General features: G+C 44.7%; 2 protein-coding genes across 9 annotated transcripts in view; one reads left to right on the forward strand and one right to left on the reverse strand.

Annotated features, from left to right (window-relative positions):
* LOC144142516 (uncharacterized) overlaps positions 1-26,289 on the forward strand; it is a 119,136-nt gene that overhangs the window by 77,398 nt on the left and 15,449 nt on the right. For 2 of the 8 annotated variants that reach the window (XM_077674086.1, XM_077674084.1), the window contains 3 exons: positions 10,546-11,175; positions 11,530-11,586; positions 23,894-26,068. The exons of 1 other annotated variant lie outside the window; for it this stretch is intronic. In XM_077674086.1, coding sequence (XP_077530212.1) covers positions 10,546-11,175; positions 11,530-11,586; positions 23,894-24,967 — 1,761 coding nt within the window. In that variant the 3' untranslated portion in view covers positions 24,968-26,068. Of the gene's footprint in view, positions 1-10,545; positions 11,176-11,529; positions 11,587-20,997; positions 21,041-23,893; positions 26,069-26,289 lie in introns of those variants that run through there. 5 more of the 8 variants (XM_077674091.1, XM_077674089.1, XM_077674085.1 and 2 more) reach the window with 5 other exon arrangements.
* On the reverse strand, positions 6,928-7,799 carry LOC144142517 (histone H3-like). The gene has a single exon (XM_077674092.1). It carries the CDS (start codon positions 7,669-7,671, stop codon positions 7,468-7,470), a length of 204 nt encoding a protein of 67 aa, XP_077530218.1. The 5' UTR covers positions 7,672-7,799; the 3' UTR covers positions 6,928-7,467.

Raw genomic sequence — 26,289 nt, forward strand, 5'->3', positions numbered from 1 at the left:
GAATATAAACAGGGAAATTTACACGTTCCAAACCAAGTCTTTCATCTCAGAAAAGGGCCAGGTTGACAAAACACAGCTTTCTTTAGTTTCGAAGAACTAGGTTTTGGTGGCTCACTAAGCCTTATTTCGCCAGCGAAAGACCGTTTAATCGAACAAGTGCAATAGATATTAAAAAATGTTCACGTATTCACAACGAAGATTCGTTGATTCCAGTGTTTCAGAAAACTCAGTTCAAAGAAAGAAATTACTGGCACAGGCAGAATTCGAACCTCTGTCTGGTAGACCAACCAACTCGGCTGCGACCGTGAGTCAAACGGCTTTCTCACTCGGCTGTGACTGTGGGGTGCGGAATCACGCCACCTGCTCGGCACAGAACACGTGATAGGGTACACGTTCACCCGTGCGGGCGCCTAGTCTAAATGTGCGCGTTCCGTTCGTTCATTCTGCTTCTTCCATTTCCTTCTTCTTGGCCCTTATAGCAACAAGTGGGGGGTGAAGGTTGTTACGGCAGCTAACAAGAAGCAGATCGGTTGCAATCGGGGATTTAAGCCCTCGTGAAGGTTGCGTGCTGCCTTCCTACCTTCAAGTTTTCTGCTTTAGTGTGAGCTTCCTTCATTTTTTTAAATTAAATATCGCAATAGATATCGAAACCTCCTGAGATACTAAAAAACTTTATAATATATATTGAAAATAATTTTCCCCCTACATTCGTGTAATACTGTCAGTTGGGATGTAATATTGCGCATGCCCAGCGCTCAAGATAGCCTTCACGTTAGCCTTCAAGTGATGTGATAAAATAAAACCAGACGCCCCATTACGGTCGCCCAGTGATGTTTCTGGGCGGTGACTTTGGTCGACAGCCACGAAGCGCCCAAACAATATTCCGTACCGTCGTAGAGAATTCGCCGTAAAGTCGCTGCGCAGTTGGCACTACTTCATGTGTTTTTCTTAATATCTAGCTAAGCTGTTTGACGTGCGCTAAAAGTTTTATCAGTGCTAAATTGTCAAAGCGGTTTTTTTAGTAAACTAAACTTTTGTTTTTCTCCGTGGCCTAGTTTAAGCACCTCGTCTAGCCCCTAGTTCGAATTGGCCTAGGAGCTTCATTTTTTGGCTGATTCAGTAAAAGTCCGCGCATATCGTGTTGCTCTAAAATAATGTTCAAGCTCCTTTGGATTAGTTGTTTATAGAAAAGCTTTCTCTTGAATTTCTTCATCAGTGACATTCATCTGCGACTTATCTTGTCGTAATCAAATTTCTAAGTCAGATAGCGGCTTGAAAGTCTAATTTGCCTTGTTTATTGTTAGGCTTATCGAATACGTAAAAAAAGCTAAAACCCTTTCATTTCTTTCTGTCTTTCGTGCTTCTCAGGCCTCTTCTAGACGACACAAAGCACGTACCCGTGCGAAGGGTTCCGTTGCAATCCCTGCCGAACCCCAGGAGTCTGACCAGCTAGCTCCAGTCGGCGTGCCTCCTTTTCCTATATCAGCATTCAATGCCGTACTGCATATAACTTCCTACACGTTGTCATCTTTGTTTTCATTATTTGGCAAGTGCTTTGATGTACTTTCTGGCGCCTTCTATTTCCTCGCTTGGCATCTACGAAAAAAATAACATCTGTATTCCGACACTAAACAAATCGCGTCTCCGGTAACTCTTTCTAGGGGGATTTCCATGAGAGAATACATAAAACCAGAACCAATGCGATTAGCTTTGTAAAGTTGCTGGTTGCCACTGCATGGCACCTTCCTCAAGTGTACGTTCTAAATTTTGGGTTGTTCGCACAATTAATTAAAAGAAATATTTTGTTGCGTTGTTTAAAACGTCGTGAAAGTCGATTTTTGTTGCTCTTTTACCTTTCCTACCGCCCTGCAACATTAAAGGGTTTATTTTTGTACTTCCCCGAAATGTTTACAAAAATACCGTTATATTTAGGCACGTCGTCGAATTATAAGAAAATAAAGTTTGTGTAAGCACCATAAAAGTACGTTGTCCTTGCTTTTCCACAATCTCGGTCTGAGCTCCTGAAGCCACAAAAAAGGGCTCAGGTTTAATGTTTCTGAACCTATTTATCACAGGTAAAAGCAAAAACTGTGCACCCGTTGTTTCGTGAAAGTTAGCTTGTGCTTGAGGTTTACGAGTCGGGCGTCTAGCTATCCCTACTTGATAATTGGATTCATCATTTTGCATGCGCTGAAGGGCATACAGACAGCCAAGCTGGTGGGCCGCACATGGCGAGACTTAGGTCTTAGATGGTGAGATTTGAGGCTTACATGGCGAGACTTAAGCACCGGCAAAGCGGCCGGCAAAGCGACGCTTTCGTGTGCCTACATCGCGCGTTTCTCTAGTCTTTGATCATGTGAGCTCAGCCGTTGCAGTATGTTCACATATCGGTCGTTAAACCCTCGCCTGCTCACGTGGCCCTCTTGCGCTGAACCACACGCACAGACGGTCCAGCCACTGCTGGGTGATAGGACACAAGCGAAACAGCCGTTTCACCCTCGCCTAGTCACATGGTACTGCAGCGGTGAAGCTGCGAGCAAGGGAAGACATAAGAAAAAAAATTGGGCCCATCTCCCCGCGAGGGGGACTCGAGTAAAAGCGTCGCATATGGGGTAGGTGTATTGCGTTAACGTTTAGTGTTTGGGGAGTTGGTGGTAGTGAATGCGTTGTATCAGCAGCATCTTGACGTAGTTTGAATGAGTCAAGGATAAAAGGCGCGTTCGTAGCCTCCCATTCTGTGTCGGCTTTGTGGTGCAGTGGGTAGAGCACCATGTACATTGCGTTCCGCCCGCCGTGTCGACGAATCGAAACCAGGCGCCGGATAGTATTTTTTTTTATATAGTGTAGGGGGAGGGGTGCGGACTACGACTACGGACGTCAACGTGGGTGACATCATGAGTTACTGAAATGCTCTGCATTTAAAAGATATAGCTTATGCACCGGCGGCAGAACGTCATTGCGACGGGATGCATGACGTTGAATAATATAGCCTAGTAAAGATCCTGCTCTAAAAACTTTAAAGGCATCAGCCCGTCAGTGTTCTCATTAAAACAAGTGTCTTCAACCTTACAGGAAGCGCGCGACAGGTAACCGCTTTATAAACCAGAGTTGTCTACCAACAGCCTCATCAATATGCCGGGATAACCAAAAAAATTCAGTGCTATTCCACGCTGCGAAGAAGGTAAGCAGCGAAGCTGGGCGCGGTCCACAGAATGCGCGAAACAATACACGTTTGTTCTTAAATAAATTACGAAAATTGCGCTGAATAGACAGAGGAAGAAAGACAGACAATGCGCAACTAACAACTATTTATTTTCAGGGAAAGAAGTTGCCTTCTGTAGGCTTCTACATTACATAAAAACATAGAAGCAGATAGTGAAGTCGATGACAACACCACAATACTCCTAGCATAATTCCTAACCAATTAGCTGCATGAAACTTGGAGGACTCGAGATTTAGTGTGACGGGCAAATATGGGGCTATCCGTTTCCCTCTCGCGTCGCAGGTATTTTACTGCCCGTGTGCCCACAGCCATTCGACCTCCCGCCCCCCCTTTTGGTGGTGTAACAGACTAACCCAAACCGCTGGCCGCGGATGACAGCAGCCATATCGCATTCGGCCGTGAGACGACCACGTTTAAATCTCCCACCAGCACAACGGACATGTCATCGATGAAGGCGTGAAGCCCAGCTGCGCGTGCATACCCCCTCCTTCCACCACCCCGCACCCGAGCACGCATACACAGAAAACAGGTCATGTGCGCGTGCTCAGGCGTGAAAAACACTGGCGAAAATGCTGCTCAGGAAGCCCTTCTAGCTGAACAAGAATGATAGGCTTACGTCGGCGCTCCAAGCGGTCACATTGATTTTCACCCGGGAGGGATTCAGAGCAACTCGACGAGGTGGAACTTTAGGTGACAACGGCGGCGAGTGCACGTTATGCGGTGCTGGCTTTCTGTTTTTTTTCGTGTTAATTCAAAGGTCGATGTGAGCCCACGCTCATTCAGCTCCCGCTTTGTTCCTACGAGCGCACGGCACGCGTCCTTGCCAAAGCGAGTTCACCATTAAACTGCTGATAACGGCGCTACCGCCTCCATCAGCCGATTACGCAAATTGTGGAAGAACCAGGGGTGGTGGCGAGGGATATAAAAAGTGTAAAAGAGGCGTCGGCGGTAGTAGGGGAAGAGTCCAGGAGCGGTTCCATGTAATGCGGCTGCACCGGCATGAAAACCGGGGGGGAAGGGTAGCCGCATACACCTCTGCTCTAAAACCAGAGCAGTGGAGACAAAGGTCTAATTGGCATGAAACACAGAAGGATTACTGAGACTGCCCAGGCAACACAGAGGCATGATACACGGGCGTAAGGCACGCTAGACCTGTTCTAGAACCATTGTTGTGCGCCGGTTGAACCGCATCAGAATGCCCAAACTGCTATTTCAGACTGCGATTGTGAACGCGTTCAGAGCACCAAGGGGAGCAGCCCCTTGCATGCAGTTTTTGTAGCGTGTTATGAATCCAAGGGCTTAAAGGGAACATAATGACAACACACAAGTTTGGTTCATTAAGAAGACTCCTTTGTCCCGATAACAATGGCGACAGTTTTATCGCAAACTTTAAACAAATAACGGAGGTAATAAAGGAAACAATATAAAGCATCAGCCTCTTCCCAGCCACTTTCCCGCAATTGTTTTAGTATGTCACAAATCTTGTTTTAGCGCTTGGAGGCCTCCTATCTATAGGCCACCGCAAAGAAACATGGCAGGGCAACCGTCCTCTAGTTCCGTTGGATTGCATCATTTCGATACGAACGTGCAGTGCGAACACCCATAAAAGCAGTTTTCAGTGCTGGCCCATAATAAATCCCTCCTGCCCACATTGCGTCAATGCGCTGTGAAATCCGAAAACATTTTTTTTACATTTGTGTGTTTCTTGGTGAGAAAGGCGTGTTTCGTGGCTGGAGTGGAGCTGGGTGAGTTACGAAAGGCTAGTTCTTCCAATGTGACCAATGTCGTACTTTGTCTTCATGGTCAATTTAAGGGGAGAGTTGCTTTTAAAAGAAAGACATGAGGTATGGCACCGCGACTGCTAACCTCTTTCACGACATTTGACCATGCGTTGCATCTGCCAGTCAACAGCTGGCAAAGCTTGCAGAATATGTTGATATTTATTGCCGTCAAAGACTAAGTATAATCGCAGCATTGCGGAAATGTTTGCACATACTGAGGCACTGCGCAAGCAGTCTGCTTGATGTACTCGCCACACCACTTTATTCTGAAAATCCCCAGTCTAGTCGCACACATTCACTACATACCTACTTACATGTCCAGCAGAGCTGTGAACCGAGCGGAGGGGTGATTTAATAAAAAAAATTATTTCAGCAGGCTTGGAAATAAAAGCAGAAACTGACTATTTCTGTTTAGAGACTCGTAACTATAATATACTTTCCGATAGAAGCAGAAAAAAGCTGCGCGCTGGTTATGTTTCGAGAGGTTGCTGATGGGCGACAAAAAACAAGCAATTAAAACCCCGACGCGTTGAGGAAAGGTAGAAGACAACCCCACCGTACGTAACGTGCATGCGCGCGACAGATTATCTATCCGATCAAGTTCGTTGGCTTCGACTGTGTGTAAAGTAAAGCACATGTGAATAAACGCAACAAAAGCCCCCCAGTGCTCACAGTAAAGCACATACGACCGCACCCAACTAGCACGCAATGTTATCTACGGAGCGCATTGAGGAGGCGCTGCCGCCACAAGCCGCTTACGCAGACGCAAAATTGCCCGACTGAACTAAACTTCGACAAACATACACCAATTCCACCCCCACTAAGGAGCAAGGGTACCGCGCTTGGTTCCAGCAATTCGTTTCTACCCTTCGCTCCACAGAAACCCACATTCAACTCTCGGAGGCGGCTGCAGAGGTTGATGACGACCTCCTGCACCGCTGGGCTGCTCGCCCCAGCCTCGTCCCCCGATGGAGTCGGCAAAAACATGATCGAAAGCTGAAAATCTGCATCACCAAGCTCACTCAACGAGCGGCGGAGTACGCGTCCCAGCTCGCCGACTCTTAAAGACCCGTTCACACTAGCGACGAAAGCCAGCGAAAGCGACAGGAATTCCGTCGTTTTGTCGCGCGAAGATCATTTTTGTCGATTGGTCGGGACCAATTTTTGTCGCCACGCAACGAAGCGACAAAATTCCCGTCACTTTCGCTTGCTTTCGCTGCTAGTGTGAACGGGAACAGTAACTGGGCGAACCGATCGAACACGGCCACGAGAAAAATGCCCAGCCGGAGTACCTGGCGTCCCTGCTGCGCCTTCATCAATCCGATTCAAACTCAACCAGAGACACAAAATCATCTCCAACGACTGATTCACGGCTTTGATAAAGGCACGACGAAATTGGCATCCAAACTGCGACTCCAATACATATGAACACAGGAGTACCCCCGAGTGCCCGCGTAATCGTATGCAGGCACCGAGAACGCGGAGCTGTATCAACCGTTCTAGCTATACGACCTGAAGGCGTCCCTAGCAAAAATTAGCAAACAATCACAGTTAAAATACTGGCCAATCTTCCCGACTCGGCCTACATCATGTTCCTTGCTTATATCAACTCCATTTGGCTCGGGGAAACACCCCGCCCGATTGGTTGGAAGACCAACCTAGTCACCTTCATGGGCAAAGCCATTGACACAGACAGCCTCCGCCCCATCACCCTTACTTCTTGTGTGGGAAAATTAATGGAGAAAATGGTGTGCGACAGGCAGTCCGAGTTTTTGGAGAACAAAAATGCATTTGCAGACACCATGTTCGGGTTCCGCCCGAACCGGCCCGCGCAGGATGTCTTGCCCCAACTCGATCGTGAGATCCTCGATCGCGTCGAGTATTTCCCTCAATGACACAGTTGTCCTCTCTTTGAATTTGAAGGGGTCTTTGACAACGTAACCCATGAAATTATCCTAACACCTCTATCACAACAGTACTGTGGCCAGAGTGCCTTCAACTATATTAAGCAATTCCTCACTGACCGACAATCACACATTCGGATTAAGGGCATGGAACACAGCCTTTACCAACTAGGCATGCGAAGGACCCCGCAGGGAGCGATCCTCTCGCCCCTCCTATTCAATCTGGCAATGGTAAAAATCCCTGCTCAGCTGGTGAAAGTTGAAGGCATCTGGCTTGCGATGTGTGTCTGCGACATCACCATCTGGGCGCCACACGGCTCGGCAGCAGGCATTGAGGGTGACTACCAGCAAGTGGCGGACATTGTGGGTGACTAAACCCGTCGCTGTGGCGTTCAGTGCTCCCCTTCCACATCGGAATTCGTGCACATGCGCCCGCCACCAAAGTGCACCACCAAAATCAACCTTTCCCTTCACAGTGGATCCACACCCGAATGCGACGAGATCAGAGTACTGGGGCTTTTCAGTCACAAATATTAAAGAGGAGACACAAAAGTGTATGTTATGAGCATCTCCGAATGAGCATCTCCGTGGGCTTTTGGTAGCGGCGGATCTCCCGCAGACTGACGGTACCCGGCCTGTACCGGTGCGGCTTCTGGACGCCTCCAGTGGCCGGAGCCATTTTGCACATGGCTTTGGTCGCCAGCTGCTTGCGCGGGGCCTTCTCACCGGTGGACTTGCGGGCCATCTGCTTGGTGCGTGTCATAGTGATGCGTCGGTGGGTGCTGAAGGCGGAGACCGAAGGTGGGGGAACAGGGGGGCCGGATGGTCCGCCGGGTTTCCAATAAGTGGGGGTTGCGATTTATTTATTTATTTATTTATTTATTTATTTATTTATTTATTTATTTATTTATTTATTTATTTATTTATTTATTTATTTATTTATTTATTTATTTTTGAAGTGCTCAGAAAAAACGCAAGGGCTTTATCGGGTGGTGCATACAAGAATATAAGGCATACGAGGGACAACATGTAGAAAGGGAAATATATCAAAAATGGGTAAAAAAATGTCGATATATACAAAGAATGAGGGTTATTAAAGAAGCCAAAGCATTTTTTGAACAACTAGAGCTCGGAAGTTGTGTGAAGAGGATGCCCTAATCAGCACGAACAAGCATAACCAAGGTGCTGCTTTTGCCGCAGAAACACAACAGAGGGAGAAGTGCATGTGCGACTTCGCTACAACATATGCATTCAAAATGCCAAATTTTTCAAGGAGCGTTAAAAAGAAACGTGTTTGCAGAAAATGTCAATGGAAGATGCAAACAGACTGTTATAGGCCTGTTGGCATCGGTTAGCTGGTGCCAGGCTCAGTGATCTCTCAACATGAAAGCAGCCATGCGGCCACAGTTGTCTGCTCGGCCCTAGCAGGTGAACAGAGGTTACAAGGTCAGGACTGTCAAACTTGGAAGGAATTCAGTTAAAAAGAAAAAACAGGTCACTCTGGAACACCTTATATATGGCTCATCAAGATTCAGGAGCTTGGATTTCAGGATCAGTTAAATTTACGGCTGACTTTCAGAGAAGGGCACGTGTACTACAAGTATTCTCCGAGGTCTTTTAAAGCACTTTTAAGCTCTGAGTCGGCACACTCAAAAGTGGTGAAGCAGGGCATTGCCCTTTCCTGCCTGAAGTCGGCCATATCCGAATCCTGCGGACATTCAATAGCCACCAGCATCTTAGAGCAGGTGGAGAAGCTTACAGAATCTGGGTACCCTGATCATTTAATTTCCAGTGCCAGTAAAAACCTGCTAAAGTGGGTAAAGTCTGACAAGGAGGCCGAAATACAAGAAGAAAAACCCAAAAACTTCGCCGTGGTGCCCTATGTTCATAAGATCTCGCACGGAATAAAAAAGTGGCAGGACGATATCACGTGAGCGTGGTGTTTTCGGCTCCTAATGCGTTGGGTAACATCTTCTCAAGAGTGAACAAAAAGTCAAAAAACCGTCAGGGGACACGGGGTATTCATCACCAAAAGAAGTTTGTACCGTGTGCTACGGGAGTCGTTTATTCGATCTCACTTGCCTATGGGAAAGTATACATTGGCCAATCGGGACGGTGTTTAAATGTCAGGCTGAAAGAACATAACTATTCAAAGAAAACGTGACCTCAGCCACTTGTCTTCCCATTTCCGCGCATGCATTCCTGATTGTGTTCCTCTGTTTGAGCACACAGCCTTCTTATTCCGACGTAACAACCAGCAAAGGCGACAAATTGTAGAAGCGAGCCACATCATAAAGGCTGGTTCCGATTGCATCAGTCATCCGTCTATCGCCTTGCTTAGTCGAGAAGTCGCATACTTAGATGCGCATTGAGCGCCATTTCGGTGCCTCTTCTAGGCATGCGTGTTTGGGGTTGGAGAGGCGTGGGGGTCTTACCTTATGTGTGATGCGGTTATCTTCGCTGTTTTTCGCCATTCTTGCGCCTCAAAGTTTGTTTTTGGTTTTGTTGTTACGGTTTTGGTTTTCTTTTTGTGCATGCGGATGAGTGTGCCGAGAACTGTGACGCATGTGGGGCGTGTCTATTGGGTGCTTGGGCATATAAGAATTTGATGTGTGTAATATAAAACTAGTTGCGAGTCTGCGCTTGTGCGGTCTTCATATGTTCTTGTTCCCGTTAATTTGCCCGCAGTTTGTTTTTTGAGATCCTGACATTACGCTAAATTTAGCCTTAGATTTTTCTTGTCTGTCGTCATATCCGGCTTCGAAAATAAAAAAAATTCGTTTTAAAAGATGCGTGCAGATAGGCTGGGGAAATTGCGAACATGGTCTTCGTAATAGGACAACTGTAAATCACTTCAGTGTCCCGCTGAAGAAGCACGCGCAATTTAAATGGACAGACAACCAATTTTTGTGGAGTGAATGTCCTCTATCTCATATAACTTCTAGTCTTTGATATATTGAGGTAACCACAAGTAATATCTAAATAACTTGGTCGAAGTAGTTTTAATTTTGCACCAAACTTTCTGAATCCTGAAAGGTGGCACCATGTTGTGACTAAACGTGGCACTATTATGCGTATACACACAGATTCTTAGGCTTCAATGCGAAATTTACAAACCACATAAAAGGATAGGAAAGAGAATGTTTATTTTTGTTTCGCTTGAGGACCAGTTTTTAAATCCTTCTTTTCACCCCTCATATAGTTGAAAGTACGTTGCCAGACGGCTCAGTGTTATGGTTGCTAGCATTCGTCTTGGCAGCACACTTGATGCTTGTAGATCTAAATATTAAGGTGTCAAACGTTCTTGGACCCTACCAAAAAATCCGTGTCGCTTCGAGGTGTTTTAGGTGATACCCTATTCTTTGGGATAGAGAGCATATACACCAAAAAATCGGTTGTCTGTCTCCGAAACAGTACAGCAATTTATTCGTTAATTGCTAACTGGAGTAGTTCACGAAGCAGTCGCTAACAAACCAGTTTCTGGTCTGCTTCTCGGGAGGTGACGTTACAAGTCATTTTTCCGTGGCTCATAAAAATCCGAAAAGTCTGTGATTTTGCTTTCACTTACGTACACTGTTTGGCTCGAAAAGAGCTACGAAGGAAAACTCAACCTTCGTTGACCAATTTTTCGTCGCAGGGCCCCCCGCGAAAAGCATGTGCGCAAGTCGGCCACCCTGCTGCAAAGGGCGCCTCAAAGTCCTGTCCAGATCCTCAGCAACATAAAGTTCGAGCAGACAGCCCGATATGGCTTGAGCTTATGTCTTCTGGAAACTTGCTTGCAGCCTTTGCTGCCTTCGAAGAATCATGCTCGGAAAAGAAGATAAGTGAAGATCTTATGTACACCCAGTTTACCACTCGTTTAGTCGACACCAAATGTCGCGAAATGGTGAAGGATCTCTTGGAGAAACCGTGCTCTACACAGCCCCTCTACTGCCTTATGGTGGCTCTGTTTGCTAGGGTGTGCCTCCCGCCAAAAGTGTGGGCAAAGAGCGAGGACAAAGTCACATGGAATGATGTCTTGAAATACCTGCCTTCCATCCTTGTTTCCCGTCTGAGCAAAAGGAAGGTGATGGCTTATCTGCGAGAGTACCCTGTTTTTTTGGACCAAGAAGAGGCAAGCCCCGTCGTTGACGCTCATTGTGATACCAAAGAGTACCCGTTTAGGACTTCACACTCCAGTAACTCGACACACCCAGCTGCTCCCAAAAAGGTTGCCGATCCACTATGGACTGGGAAAGATGGGCAGGATTCATCTGAGGTGCCACAGGTGAGAATTTCTGACTCATTTGATTCCTCTTAGACTAGGTATTGGATGACAGGAACCACAAACGTAATTTGTGGTACCTTATTTGGTGCCTTCACGACACCGGCTGGTTCTTTTTGTTGACATCATTTTAGGATAAACTATCTGTGCGCTACACCAGTCATGTTGATTAGAAGCCTTCTGGTCTTTTTTTATGAGCATTTGCACTTGCTGAATGAACATCAGGTTCAAAAGCTCAATACACGTGTAAATATAGGAATGTAACCGCATACTCCTCTGTTACAAAACATTCAATCCCGGAATCAGATTTAAAAAACGATATCAACATCATTCAAGAGGAACGTTGTTTTTTTGCAGGACATTTCAGTGGACTCTGCAAAGCGAGAAGACGAGCGAGGTGATGTAAGGGCGAAGGTACACTATTCTCTGATCAGTTCTGCGCAAAGTTAAGCCCTGTTTAAGCATATTCATTGATAAAATTTGATGAAATCTGTTGTTTCTAACGAAAGAGAATGTTTTTCTATTGTAATTGGTATATTGAGAAATAGTGGGGCAAAAAAAGTTAAATCGTGAAGATTGCCTTTGAATTTTCTTGTGTAAAATATTTTAACAGCACAGCTTTTTAAAATTGAGCTTCGTCCGATGGCGTTCACAAAAAGCGTCCACAAAAAATGGCGCAGCTTGTACTAGGGGTGCAAGGCTACAGAAACAGCAGAACTCCGGCGCCTCTCCCTTCGTTGAAGACCATGCGAGGTGCTATTGCACCTCACATAATCTCCACGTGAGCTGCAGCAGCACCTCACAGGTGAGAAAATTTATGTGAGGTGAAACAGCACCTCACATGGATTTGCGAACTTGCCTCTGAAAGTTTTCCATGACTGGCAGATTTGGATAGCTTTGTCGGCAGGCTTTCAAATCTCACCCAAATGGACCGCGTTAGCACGCACTGAAACTCGCGGCAACCAGCTTCGTGAACTCGGCGTCTGTGGCGCGAACTCCACTTAACGTGCCAACGCATGTGAACTGGCGAGGAGAAACAGCACGCGAGAGATCATGCCACAAACGCTGGGAAGGGTGTTCTGGGAAGTAGAGCTGGCGCTACCTCGGAACAGGTGCTACCTTTAAGTGATGCCCTATGCACATTCCGCTTTTCTGTGTGTACAATTTATTACAATTCAGTGCGTACAATTCATCTGCTTAGCTTCCAAGGTAGTCCAGTCCTTAGTGACATTTTCCTATCGAAAGTGGACAGGGCTCTTGAATGTAACCTACACGGAATGTGCACAAAGGTGTTTAGGTACGTCGATGATTTCCTTATTGTTACGGAACCATGTCACGTTGTCAGTAGGGTGCCTGATGTCCTGAAAGTTTTCAAGGAGTGTGGCCATAGCCTTAAGTTCACGTTTGAACTTCCAAAAGAAAACCAAATCCAGTTCCTGGATCTTAAGCTGGTTCACCAGGCTAATCATGTATGGTGGGAGTACAGCCCTAAGTCACAAAAGCTTGAACTAAACTTCAGCTCTGGGCACTCTAAAATTGTGAAGGCAGGCATAGTTGTCTCCTATCTCCGCAACGTATTTGCAAAATCCTGTGCGCATAAGTATCATAACAGTTTTAGTGCGCAAATGGAGAGGTTGAGGAAGGCTGGTTATGATAAGCAAGTTTTGCGTCAAGCGGTAGGAAAAGTTCATAAATGGGTGAAATGTGGGTCTCTGACGCGAGAAAACGGCCAGATTGAATCTAAAAAGAAAATATTTTCTCTCATGCCCTACGTAGACAGATGGTCACATGGATTAAAAAATGTAGCTGGAACGTACGGAGTAAACGTATTGTTCTCTGCGCCAAATAAATTAAGTCGAGTGTGCAACGCAGTTGACAAGGTATCAGGAGCCGCCAAGCATACACGCTGTCAAGTCAAACACGTGTCGCCATTCGTTCCCTGCAGCGTGGCACAGTGGTGTATATGATCCCCTTTTCGTGCCACCAAAAAGTGTATATCGGGCAAACGGGGCGTTACCTAAACCTGAGACTCTTGGAGCACAAGTGCACGTTGCAAGGTGACAAGTATTTCCATGTTGCTCAGCATTGTGCGAAGTGTGGGTGTGTCCCTGTCTTTCAAGACATCGTAGTAATTGCTAAGCACAAGGACCAACGTGTACGGGAAATAATGGAATCGTGTCAAATTAGAAAAAACACAGACAAGTGCGTCATCGTGCCGTCAGTGTCGTTAGCTGAAAGTGAATATGTGTTTTTGACTGGTCGCGGTGCGCGTTACTGTGGCCCTTGGCACGTGCATTTTGTCTATTGTAATCGCATTTACCAAGGTGATAGAGTGAGTTTGTGTCACTGTCTGGTGCAGTGTGCATTGTGTGGCATTTGGCATGTGCAGTCTGTCAACGCGTTACTTGTGCTAAAATCGTGGATAAGAAGATAGGAAGCCACGTGGCTCTTCAAAGTGGAGTATATAAATATGTTTTTTTTAATAAAATTCAGTTGAGAGTTCAGCGCTGTGTCGTCGTTAATTCTTCTTTTGTCCCGTCCTTCTTTCTCTGCCTGTTCTATATGGTTTTCTGGTAACGCTTGATGGCGCAACTAAAAGCTTAAACAGCTCTGCTGTTAATATATCAAAATATACTGCGCACCCGGCGTCGTCCAGGCTTGCGCATTGGCTTAGAGCCACGTGAGGAGCTCGGAAAGGGACCAGAAAAACTGTTCACGTGAGTTCGAGCGTGGAGTGCGGAAAACAGAAAAACTCGCGCTACAGACGCCGAGTTTGATTAGCTGGTTGCCGCCGGTTCTAGTGCGGGTGAACGCCGTCCACTTTGGGAGATATGAGAAAGCCTGCGAATAGGGACCTGCCAGTGATGGAGAACTCAGTGGCAAGTTCATAATTTCATGTGAGGTGCTATTGCGCATGACATGGATTTTCTCACCTGTGAGGTGCTGCTGCACTTCACATGGAGACTATGCGAGCTGCACAGCACGTCATATTGTCTCCAACGAAAGGAGAGGGACCGCCAGCACTGCTGTTTTTCCAGCCTTGCAGCAATAGTGCAAGTTGCACCATTTTCTTGTGCTCTATACAATGCAAAGACCACCACCTCAATCAATGCCGTTTTGAAGCCATGCGCAACCATAGGCGGATAAACTGATGAAATTTCGATGTCCAGATCTTGATCTCAAGCTCGAGTGAATAGCTACTTAAACATGTTATGCGGGTCTAATGCAAAGTTATAAAAACAAACCACCTGAATGACCGAATTCAAAAGTTTTGACCTTATACTCAGTCGACACGTGATGCTTGAGAGCCGGAGTGTGGTTTTTAAGTCCACGTAAGGTCCAAGATTAACGAACTTAGTTTTAGGAGTGCAGGGTGTACCCCTGGAACCCTCATTGCTAACTAGAAAGACTTGGAGTTCACTTCAGGTGTGTTTTCGGACTGGAACGCAGCAGACGAGCAGACTTAGGTGCGTCATCTGCACTCGTAGGAGACGATGACCTAGAAGAGAGCCTGCACTGGTACACATCAGTGCATTCATCGCCCACGTGTCCTCTCCCGGAACATAGCCGCCCCGAAGGGTAGGCGTTCTGCCACGACGAATTATGAGTATTTGAGTATTTGAGTATTTGATTTTTATTTCTTGGCAAAACCAAGGGGAGGCTGAGACTAAAGGCGAACGTGGCCTGACAGAATCCTCAGCCACCCGATTTACAGCGTACATAATAACACGTCTGTTCACAAATTTAAGCATAATAGCACAATCGTAACAGAGAAATAGCGCAAAGCAAAGTGATTACTACATTTCCTATGTATTATACAAAGCATAGGTCTAACATTTACAGAAGGGTCACAGTGTACACATAAACACAGTAATTCGTACGCATCAGTTCGAACAGTAATTCGAACTTTCATCAGTTACACTACTATGTCACAATTACGTAATTATGTATTTTGTTTGTAATTGTTTGTAATTTCTACCTTTAGGGGAACAGGTAGACATATACTTCAAACTCTTTATTATATATCAGTATTGCAAGCGTTTTGCTTAAGTAACACTTCTTTGACCTGTTTTTTAGTTTTTTAAACGTAAGTTTACTGGCGTCGTAGTTCAATTTTTCTCCCAGGTTATTTAATATTTCAGTTGACTGGTACAGGAAAGATTGCTCACCATAGCTCGCTCTTACTTTTGGAGTGTGCTGTAATGTATGCCTGAGATGGTAGCCAGATGATTTACTGTTAACTTGATTGTGGGTCTTTTGCTTATAAATGGTGTGCCGAACCATCATGTAATAGATTTGGTCAGCTCGAAGCTCGACGTCACGACGTCACGATATCAAAAGTTCAGAATCCGCTCAATCAGCTGGTTTTGCCTCCTCGACGGATGGAAATTTTTGTCTTCCAACCGGACTATCTACATATTTTCTCAGGCAACCGGGCCCTACAATTTGACTATACGAGCTCCTTGACGCTCGCTTTGAAATAGCGCGCGTGCAAGACAGCAAGACGAGACATCAAATAACACTCGTCCGTAGTGTACAACAAAAGGAAACATCTTTAAAGTTAGTGCCCCTAAGCTTTCATTAGCTGCTTAGTTCTAGCTATACACCTTCATCACCAGGCGCCATGCACCTGGTTAAGCTTTGTTTAGGCCCTCTAGAGACAGCTGTGGTTTTCACTTGACAAGGACATTTCCCAGTTAAGGATTCCAAACCTGGAAACAAAGACAAATCCCAATAACACGTTTTATATTACTTGGAAAACACAAAAATGGAAGCTCTTCCTGTGGGAAGCCATCCCGTTAGGTTATCTCACCACGGTAATTCTTAGTTTTTACCCACATGCGCGATTAAAAATGTGTAACCTAACTTCTGCGTCTAGCAGGCGGAGAAGAATTTTCAAGCACTATTACTACTACTGCAAAACTAAGCATCACAAGATGTTTCTCCTATGCAAACTTCGGACTATTGAGACCATTGAGAGAGCTACAAAATACTATGTTATTTCTGGTTGTGAAACTTTCAGACATGAGTGGTACGTACACATGACTAGCCAGTATGGATGTGTTTGGCTTCGAACTTGTATTCACGACTTTTTCTTGACTGTTCATCTTGTTTAACATTGCCGTGTGCGCTTCAAGGCCAACAAAATACAGTTTCTAACAACTTCGGCGCGCTGTTACTCAACACAACGGGTAATTCAAACAAGCTGCTACCGTCTACTAACAAAAAATAATAGCTAAATGGAGAATCAAACAGATTACCTGCCACTCAACACCCCTTCGAGGACCTGTAAAGGCTAATTAAAAATAATCAAAACATGCCACTCAAAAGAACTTTCAGTGCCAATGCAGTACGCACAGACGGTACTCGTCATCTCTCGCTACCTCCATGCTTTCCATTTTTCGGGGTAGTCTAGTCTGGGTAAACTTTGGCAAAACAGGGCAAATCAAGGACAAGGAGAGCTGCTCTAGCTCAATATGAGATACCATTCCAATTCAGATAAATGGCTGGGAAGTAGACATGGGAGCCAGGCGATGAAGCTAAAAAGCAGCGCGTCTGATCGTTTCTGAAAACAGTCGCCTTCCTCGCGCTAGGTAAATCCTCAAATTTTAGTCTGTCTCTAACACGAATTAGTCTATTGTAACTGGTGAGTCTGCTCACTACTGTGTCGCTGGATACCCACCAGTAATAGCCAGTAGGTGCGCCTCCAATCACCAACAGTAGGTCATCGGTAGCGCGCGTGACCCACGTGAGATTTGTGAAACACAAGTGACTCCTCACCCACGGACAAATTGCAGTACTCATGTGTACACTGGAATGGGACGCGAGAGTGTAATATAAGACAAGAAAGTAGGAGGAAGGCGAAGAGGAGCGTATGAGTACAGTGGGAATGGAAGGTGGAAGAACAAGGAGATAGAGTTTGAAATAGAGGAGTGAAAGGCGTTGGAAGAAGTACAACCACAGGAAAATGGGCAGTGACAGCAGGGAAAGGGAAGGAGGGAACGCTGATGATGAGTTAAATCGGTGATGACAAGTATTAGGAGAGAGGAGAAAAGATCAAGGGTAACGAGTAAGCGGCTGGGATAACGATAGGAGATGTCGGTTCTGAGGGGGAAAACAGGATGAGGAGAAAGTGAGAACGAAAAGGAAGGTAACATAGCCAGCAGAGAAAGGGGATGGAGAAAGGAAATAGAGGAAGAGGAATCTGTACGACAGTAGATAAAGAAGAGAATATTGTGGGCTGGGAAGAAGGGAGTGCTGAGAACGTGATATAAGGAGATTGTGCAAACGCGAGGTGGGAGTGGTAGGGCACGAGGAGACGTAAAGGGGGTGGAAGAGGAAGAGAGACAGTGGGCGATGCCGTTGGGGAGAAAAAAAAAGAGTCAATTGTTATGGGCAAGTGGGAGGGACAGGGAAGAGTTTAAAGGTCCGCTTAAGAAAAACGTCGACAAAGTCATACTAATTGGTAGGGCGCAGGACGCGTGAGCCAAAATCTTGGGTTGAGTTCTTGCACTTGGTGCGTGTTTTCCTCCCCTTTTTTTCATAACTATAAACAATGGTAACTTCACTAAAGAGTCAGATTCGTCAACTGTGATTTTCTCAGCGTTCTGGCCGCTGTATTTCTTTTATTGCAATGATTATATACACATACATATATATATATATATAGGGAAGGTGGTCCCCTTCTCTCCGTGTAGTCTGAGTGGCGCTGGCTACCACCCTCAAGCGTCAGTTACAGTTGGTAGCAAAATATAAATACCCCAGAAAGTGAAGGAGAACACAGTCGCCCAGATAGCCGAATTGGTAAGGCGTTCGAGATCTAATCGAAAGGCGTGGGTTCAGTCCCCACTCTGGGCGCGTGTTTTTCTTTCTTTCTTTTTCACGTAATAATAATAAAAAATAATGTAACGTCACTAACGGTAAAAAATAGTCTAACCATTCCCCTATGCCTTCTTTGGCGTTATATATATATATATATATATATATATATATATATATATATATATATATAGTGAATCAGAATAGGAAAGGAGGGGCTCGTTGAAAATAAGACAGAAATAATAGTTTTCAGTCAAGAAAACGTCGGAAAGCAAAGGGGAGGATGTGGTAGGTCATTGAAACAGATAAAGAATTTGGAAAGAAAAAGAAAGTGGAGAAAAAATGCCCGCCAGGTGGGATCCGAACCCACGACCTCCAGAATACCGGTCTGGTGCGATAACCACTACGCTACCGGCGGGGCGATTTTCCCCTCCGCTTTCTGGGGTATTTATATTAAGGTATTTTTGTTTCCTGTGCTTGGGGGTGGTAGCCAGCGCCACTCGGACTACTCAGGGTGAAGGGGACCTTCTTTTTTCTATACTTTCTTTCTTTCCAAATTCTTTATCTGTTTCAATGACCTACCACATCCTCCCCTTTGCTTTCCGGGTTATTTTTGACTGCCAACTATTATTTGTCTTATATATATATATATATATATATATATATATATATATATATATATATATATATATATATATATATAGTTAGGAAATGAGGGGCTCGTTAGGAAATACAGAAAGAAATGCGGGCAGTCTACAACGCCAAAGGAGGCATAGGGGAATGGTTGGACTATATTTTTTTTACCGTTAGTGAAATTATATATATTATATATAAAGAAAGGAAAACACGCGCCCAGAGTGGGGACCGAACCCACGCGTGGGTTCGGTCCCCACTCTGGGCGCGTGTTTTCCTTTCTTTCTTTCTTTCTCGCTTCAATTAATATGAAAAAATATATATAATTTCACTAACGGTAAAAAAAATATAGTCCAACCATTCCCCTATGCCTCCTTTGGCGTTGTAGACTGCCCGCATTTCTTTCTGTATATATATATATATATATATATATATATATATATATATATATATATATATATATATATATATATATATATATATATATATATATATATATATATGTGTGTATATCTGTGTGTGTGTGTGTGTGTACGGAGCAGTTGAACTTTTGAAGATGTTAGAGGACACAAGAAATGAAAACTTTGAACAAGGTAAAAGCACGATTGTTGCCAACGTTTCAGCAGAGACTTGCTTTCGTCAGGCCAACCTCTCGCCTGGCTGGCACGCTTTATATAGGGATAGGTTCCCAGGTGAGAGGGGAGAAGGAAATAAGGAAGTGAAATTGAGAAAGCGGATTGGTTTGGGAGTATGTCGGGGGAGAGATTGAGGGGCAAAGGAGGTTGTGTAGTTTAAGCCGAGAAGTAGGTCACAGGGAAGTGAGCCGGTGGTTGATATTCGCGGAATTTTTGGAGAGAAAGGATGAGAGGGTGTTTGTTGACCCGCTGCGGGGCATATGGAAAGGTTCTCAGAACCGCCGGAAGCAGACCAGGCGGTGAGAGTGGGGTCCTTTTCAGAAACTATCTGCAAGCCTCAGGTCAAAGGAAAAGATAGAGAAGGGGGGAAATAACTAGGTCAAGGGAAAAAGAAAAAAATAAAAAAACATAACGGGGGGAAACCACACAAACCCACACACAAAAGAAAAAGTAATGACCCGGCAACTGAAATGGCACTTGTCACCCACGGCAACATTCCTGGAACAGGCCTGTCCTGAAACTCAAAAACGAAAAGATAAAGTTAAAGTGACGTACGGGGCACAAGACCACGTGGAGTAAAAAAAGGGAGAAAATTAAAATAAATAAAATGGAATTCCATAAGCAAAGGTTGGAGGGATGCGGGCGAGTATTAAGCTAGACGCTAAAGAATGAAAGAAAAAGAAATTAGGTGACCAGGTAAGGACCACAGGGAGCGGTAATAGTCTTTGGATAAGGTATATGCACGACATTGCCTATTTCTGCATTCCCGGTGAATATCGCAAGGATTCCAAGTTGCCCCTAGACGCATTAATTCCAGTAGGTTCCATGGAGTTGAATTTGTGAATTAAATAGGATTCTCGGTATTTCCTGTCCCTAGGAGACCTGAAGTTTGACTGAAGTATATACAACTTAAGGTCATCAATATTATGGCCTGGTTGGTTGAAATGCTGCGCTACAGCTATGGAGGATTTGCTAAGAGTATCTGACCGGTGACCATTAAGACGTAGGCTCATAGGTTGACTCGTTTCGCCTATATACTGTTTGTGTCACATTGAGCATTCCAACATATACACAATGTTGGATGAAGTGCACGTAAAACTTGAATTAATCTTGTGGACATAATTACTGGCTGTGCTTTTTACAATGCAGTCGGTCTGCAGGTGCCTGCAAGTCTTGCATCTGGGGCGGGAGCAGCTGGCTATGACTGGTTGCTTTGAAGGCCCTGTTTTAGCATGCACTAAAATATCTTTTAGATTCCTGTTTCTCCGGTAGGTAACCCTTGGGGCTTCAGGGAAAGTCTTTCTAGGTCGGTCGTTACTGGCTAAAATGGGGTAGTACTTGCGCAGTATCTTGTTTACGTTTGGGAGGGCGTTTGAAAATTTAGTTATTAAGGCAGGCTGCCTGGCGCTTTCGTTTTGTCGCTGTTTGTTGAGCACGTCATCCCTTTTGAGATTAGATGCACGTTGGTACGCCTGATCAAGCGAGCTTTTGGGGTGGTTCCTGTTAATAAGGGTGGACTTCAGTCCATCTAGGTGCTCTACGTAGTCACTGTCATCACTGCATACTCTTCTAACCCTGGTGGCGTGTCATACAAAGATCCCTTGCTTGCAGTGTCTCGGGTGATGGCTTTTATAGTCTAGGTACTGCTGCCTGTCAGTTGGTTTTCTAAAAAGCGTGGTTTTAAGTTTACCGTTGTCTAAAATGACGGTAGTGTCTAGGAAGTTCACTTCTTTTTCAGAATACTGGCAGGAGAATTTAATAGTCGGATGCGAAGAATTGAGGTGAGATATAAACGTTTCTAGAGTCGCGCGACCGTGTTCCCAAATCATGAAGATTTCGTCTATGTAGCGGAGGTAAACCTGAGGTTTATGCGGAAAAGAGCTTATTAGAGTGGCTTCAAGTTGCCCCATGAAAATTTTGGCATAGGTCGGCGCGAATGGAGTACCCATGCCGGTTCCAAAAACTTGCAAAAAGTAAGAAGAGTCGAATTCGAAATAGTTGAGAGTTAGAACTAGTTTTAACAAAGTTATGTACACTTCTGGCGTATGTTGGTGCGAGTTCTCTGATAGAGCTTTTGAAATAGCTTCAATTCCTTCGACGAAAGGGATGTTTGTATACAATGCTGCAACGTCAAGAGTAACAAGGAGGGTTCCACTGGGTAGGCGCCCACCCTCATTTATCTCTTCTATTATGCGGAGGAAGTGGGGGGTGTCCTGAACGAATGAAGGAAGAAGAGTCGGAATGTCAGATAGGTAATGATCCAGAAACAGAGATAATGCTTCTGTTGGGGTATTGTTATTCTAAACTATACGTCTGCCAGGAATATCGGCAGTGAACAATATTTCTACGGGGACTCTATGGACTTTTGGGAGGAGGTAAAAACGGCCTGCATGCTTATTATTCGGTTTCATGAAATTTAAGTCAGTGGTCGTTATTAATTCTCTAGATCGCAGATCTGTGAGACTCTGAAGGATTTTTAGGCTGTATTCCTGGCTCGGATCGTTATCTAAGGGCTACGCTACGCTACGCTACACTACGCTACGCTACCACCTTTGTCGGCTGGCTTTATGACTGTGCCGGTTCTGGCTGATAGGCTATTCAGGGTAACTTCTTCCGACGGAGTTAGGTTCTTGCGCTTGTTTGATCGCTTGGTTGTTGCCAATATTTATCTTGATACTGATTTTAAGTACAGATCTAATTCTGGAGATTGATCTACATCTGGAGTCCAAGTGCTAGGAGGGTGGAGGGTGCATTCGTTAATGTCAGGTTGATCCTGCTTTTCCGAAAAAAACTCGCTTTGTCTCATTCTTCGAGAAAATTCAGTGAGATCTTTATGTAACTCGTATTCATTCACACGGTTATTTGTGGGACAGAAAGTTAGACCTCGTTCTAGGATACCTTTTTCGTCGGCCGTTAGTGTTTTGGAAATATCAATGACGTTGCTGGGGCCGGTAGCGAGGGAGCTCGTTTTTTTCTATAGGATTATTGGCTGGGGGATGAGGTACTACTAAAGCAATCTCTGTATCGAGGGGCAACATTGCATGACCTAATACTCCATTGTCCGGGCTATTGAGAGGCTGATTTTCTACAGTGCGAGCGGTAATTCGCAACGGAAGCTGGTCACGTTGAAACTTAACCGCTTGCCTATTACAATGATCCTTTTCCTTACGATTTATAAAAATATTGAGATCTATTTTCTCCTGCTCAGTTAGCGCAAGAGCTTCAATCTGGTCGTTGAAAAGGCTGAGTTGGCTAGTACAGTGGTATCTAAGAATTTCTAGGAGGGAAAGCGAAGCATTATTGAGAATACCTTGCCACCTGGCAGCTAGTTCTGGAGGGAGCTCACCAAGGCCACAACTAACTTTTAGGCGGAGGCCTTTTGGGATCTTTTTGCTTTGGAGATACGAGGAGTACGTTTTCAGATGAAATCTGTAGTTGGTTTGTTTTCCGGCTAGTTTTCGAGCTTTGAGGAAAGAGCGGGATTTAGGGGTTGGAGCATCCGGTCTACTCGGTGGTAGTCATTTGTGACCTACCTCTATATAAAGCGTGCCAGACAGGCGAGAGATTGCCCTCACGAAAGCAAGTCTCTCTGCTGACACGTTGGCAACAATCGTGTTTTTACCTTGTTCAAAGTTTTCTTTCCTTATATATATATATATATATATATATATATATATATATATATATATATATATATATATATATATATATATATATATATATATATATATAAACAGGGCTGCTAGCTGCTATACTCTTCTAGCCAATCTTTTCAACCGCCGACGTTTCAAAGAGAGAGGGAGATATGCATGTTGCGCACGTGTGTGCAGATGTCGGACTGACAGTCGTGGCACGACGCTCTTGCTATCGAAGCTCCATTCATTACGGTCACTTCTTAGTGTCACCAACGTCAAAATCTGCAGTGCCCTTGTGGGCATCTCATGTGGTTGCGTCAAGTAGTAACACAGTTTCCGAAAAGGAGGTGCCACAATAAGGATTGATTTGCCGCTAAAAGGTTCCTAATCACGTCACTTCACTTCAAGAGTTTTGCATCTTAGCAAAGATCGTGACCGAATGCGCAGCAGCTCCTTGGTTCCGCTTACCAAAGCCAACTTTCTTTGTGGCGGCATCCTGCAATCTCGGCATTACTGATTGAAAATATATCGGTTCAGGGGCGAATAAGTCTCTATCTGTTTACAATACAGCTTTGGGTGACTAACATTTTTCTTGCATACAGAGCACTCTATCCATTTTTTTGCAGCAATGCAGGCTGCGCATGCCAGACAGAAACAGCCGCATAAAGAAAATTTATCTTGAAACTCTCAGTTCTCGAATATTTACACGTGAAATTTTTATATATAATTGTTACTTATTAACTGTACTGAGTAAATCCAGGTGTTCAAAAAGCATACTAAAGAACTCAGTAGTAATAAACATCTACTGAACATGCTCGTCGTTACGCCTTAGGTGTCGCTTCAGGTAAGCAACAAGAATTATCGGCAACTAAACAAAAACGACTTTTGCTGTCAGTTCTGTTTTTATTTTTTTTTTAACAGCACTTACTGCACGTTTAGTAACCTTCAACTATGTCCGCTTGTTGTCTTTCTTAACACACTATTTTGTGTTAATTTCAGGGAAACCATTCCGACGGAGGAGAATCCCCTGGAGAAGAGCGATCATCCTTGCACACTGGTGAAAAAGCCGCCTTCCAGAAACATCCGGCAAAACTAGAAGCGGAACTCGCTGACAAAAGAAAATGTCATGACACCGAAAACAGTTCAAAAAAGGACTTTGAAAAAGGGATTATAAAAACAGGTCCCCCGTTTGGCAGTTACACTGAATACACACAGAAACAGTCTGCAAGTGAACAGATGGAAGCAGCGACAGACCAAGCGTGCGCTATAGCTATGCCCTCGAAGTTTAACACGGAGCCGTCATGCAAGGAAGGTACAATTTTAATCGGTTTCCAAGATAAGGGCAATTTCTCGCGCGCAATGGTTCGGGAAGAAACATCTCTTAAAGCTGAAAATACCAGTACTTCTGTAGATGACAGTGATCTGAAAGAATGCAGTGAACTATCCTCAGGCTTACAGCCTAGCAAGAATAACAGAGTAAACACAACCTGTAAAGATAGTAACATTTCAAAACGGCTTGACAACCTCAGTTCTGCTGCGAAAGGCCCTGTGCAAGCTGATAGCTTTTCAAAATCAGCTTTGTCACCGCCGGGAGCAGAGGTATCGCATGAGAAGCTTATTTGCAGCACTGAGCGCACAACGCCATCAACACAGAACGAGCCTGCTTTTATGGGCAAGCCTGAAAAACTAGACGGGCACCCGAAGGGTATTGTGCCTGAAAATGTAACAAAGGGCGCTAAGTGCAGGACGTATGAGAATGAAACGACTTCTGCCAGCGGCTCTAATGATAGCGGTATTTTGGAAGATATGGCAAAGATAGCAATTGAACCTCCCGAAGATAGAAATACCAGCAGTTCTTTAAGCGACAGGTTTCGGAGAAACCTAAGAGAAAGAAGGTTATTCTCTCAGCAAATACGCAGTTACAAAATACTGCGCAAAATACACAGTTACAAAATACTGCGCAAAACACGCAGTTACAAAATACTGCGCAAGCGCGCGCTTTTCCTGCGGCAGATCATGTCGCCTCACCAACCAAGGCGGATGTATGGCCAGTTCATAGAACTGACAGCCTGAGCACAAAACGACCTCAACAAAGAAGGAACACTTTTTGGAACTTTTGCACCAAGCACCACCAGTACCGAAAATAAGTCTTGAGTCTGACTCGGCACCATTGATTGCGAGTGACGTACCTCAGTGTTGTAGAGACGGGGACACTAAACATCCTAGCGTTATAGAACTTACAGCTGTTTTTGAAGTGTGTTCATCCGAGAAACCATTCTTAAACACACGTTGTAAAAGTGCGTCAAGCATGAATAACTTCACTGCAAGGCAAGAAATGACCACCTCGAAAACCGAGAAGCATTTTCTAAGTGGCAATCCAGATTTCGAAGATGATATCTCGTCGGAGTTTTCCCAGTTAAGCATTTCGCGGGATCGTGGTGATGCTTGCACTACACCCAATTCCACCCAGAGCACTTATTCACAGATTTCCCAACAACTAGCTTTCGAAGGCGAGGGCAACCAAGTTGATAGTCGACTGACTGAGAGTAGAGCACCTGCTGAGTCTCTCGAAAAGTCGCCGGGATATGACACACGCTGTTGTCGTCGCGGCAGAAGCAATAGCACATGCTGGACTACCACGCTATGAATGTGTTCTAAAAAACATTACAAAAAGTAAATAAAAGTGCAGACTAATAAAAAAATCACAAAATAATGCCTTGCATGATGTCGTAAAGCCACAACGGCTTACCTTAACTGTATGCGTTATATACAATCCGCTGGGCCTGGAACGACGGATCAGAAGATGCGTAAATGTGCAACGTCGAGGACACTGTCGCGGATTTTTCACAACTGTTACCGTAGGGATTCGAATTCGGTTTTTTGTCCTACAATCACGCTGTGGACACGGCGAACAGTCTCAACTTTCGATTTCTGTATCCTGCCATATCGGTAATGAGTCTGTATGTGTATGAACCATTATCTTATGCGCAACAATCTGCAAAAATTTACCTGCTCTAGTGGGATAACTTGAAGGGCAGGTTGGTGTATAAGCTTGGGTCTTTGTTTTTTTGGTTATTGTTTCAAGATATCTGGGCAAATTATTGTGTAGAGCGCAGTGGCTGGGTGGTTTAAAAGTATTTTATATCCTTTTGAATAAAATGGTCGCTTAGAGGGGTCCTTTTGCCTGTATTTTGTTTTCTAGTCTCCGTGTGTCGAGCCATTTTTCGTTATTTTTCCATCCTCTGTTTTTTTCTGCTGTTTGTGTTCATGGTTGAAAAAAATCATACCTTGTGCCCCCCCCCCCCCCCCTAATGTAATGCCTTCTGGCCTTTAAGGTGGAAATAAATGAAATGAAATGAAATATCTCCGGCCACGTTAGGTTTTACGGCTCTTCC

The sequence above is a fragment of the Haemaphysalis longicornis genome, unplaced genomic scaffold (assembly GCF_048455015.1).
Source record: "Haemaphysalis longicornis isolate Haplotype H1 unplaced genomic scaffold, Haemaphysalis longicornis Haplotype H1 scaffold_6, whole genome shotgun sequence".
NCBI classification, from domain to species: Eukaryota; Metazoa; Arthropoda; class Arachnida; order Ixodida; family Ixodidae; genus Haemaphysalis; species Haemaphysalis longicornis.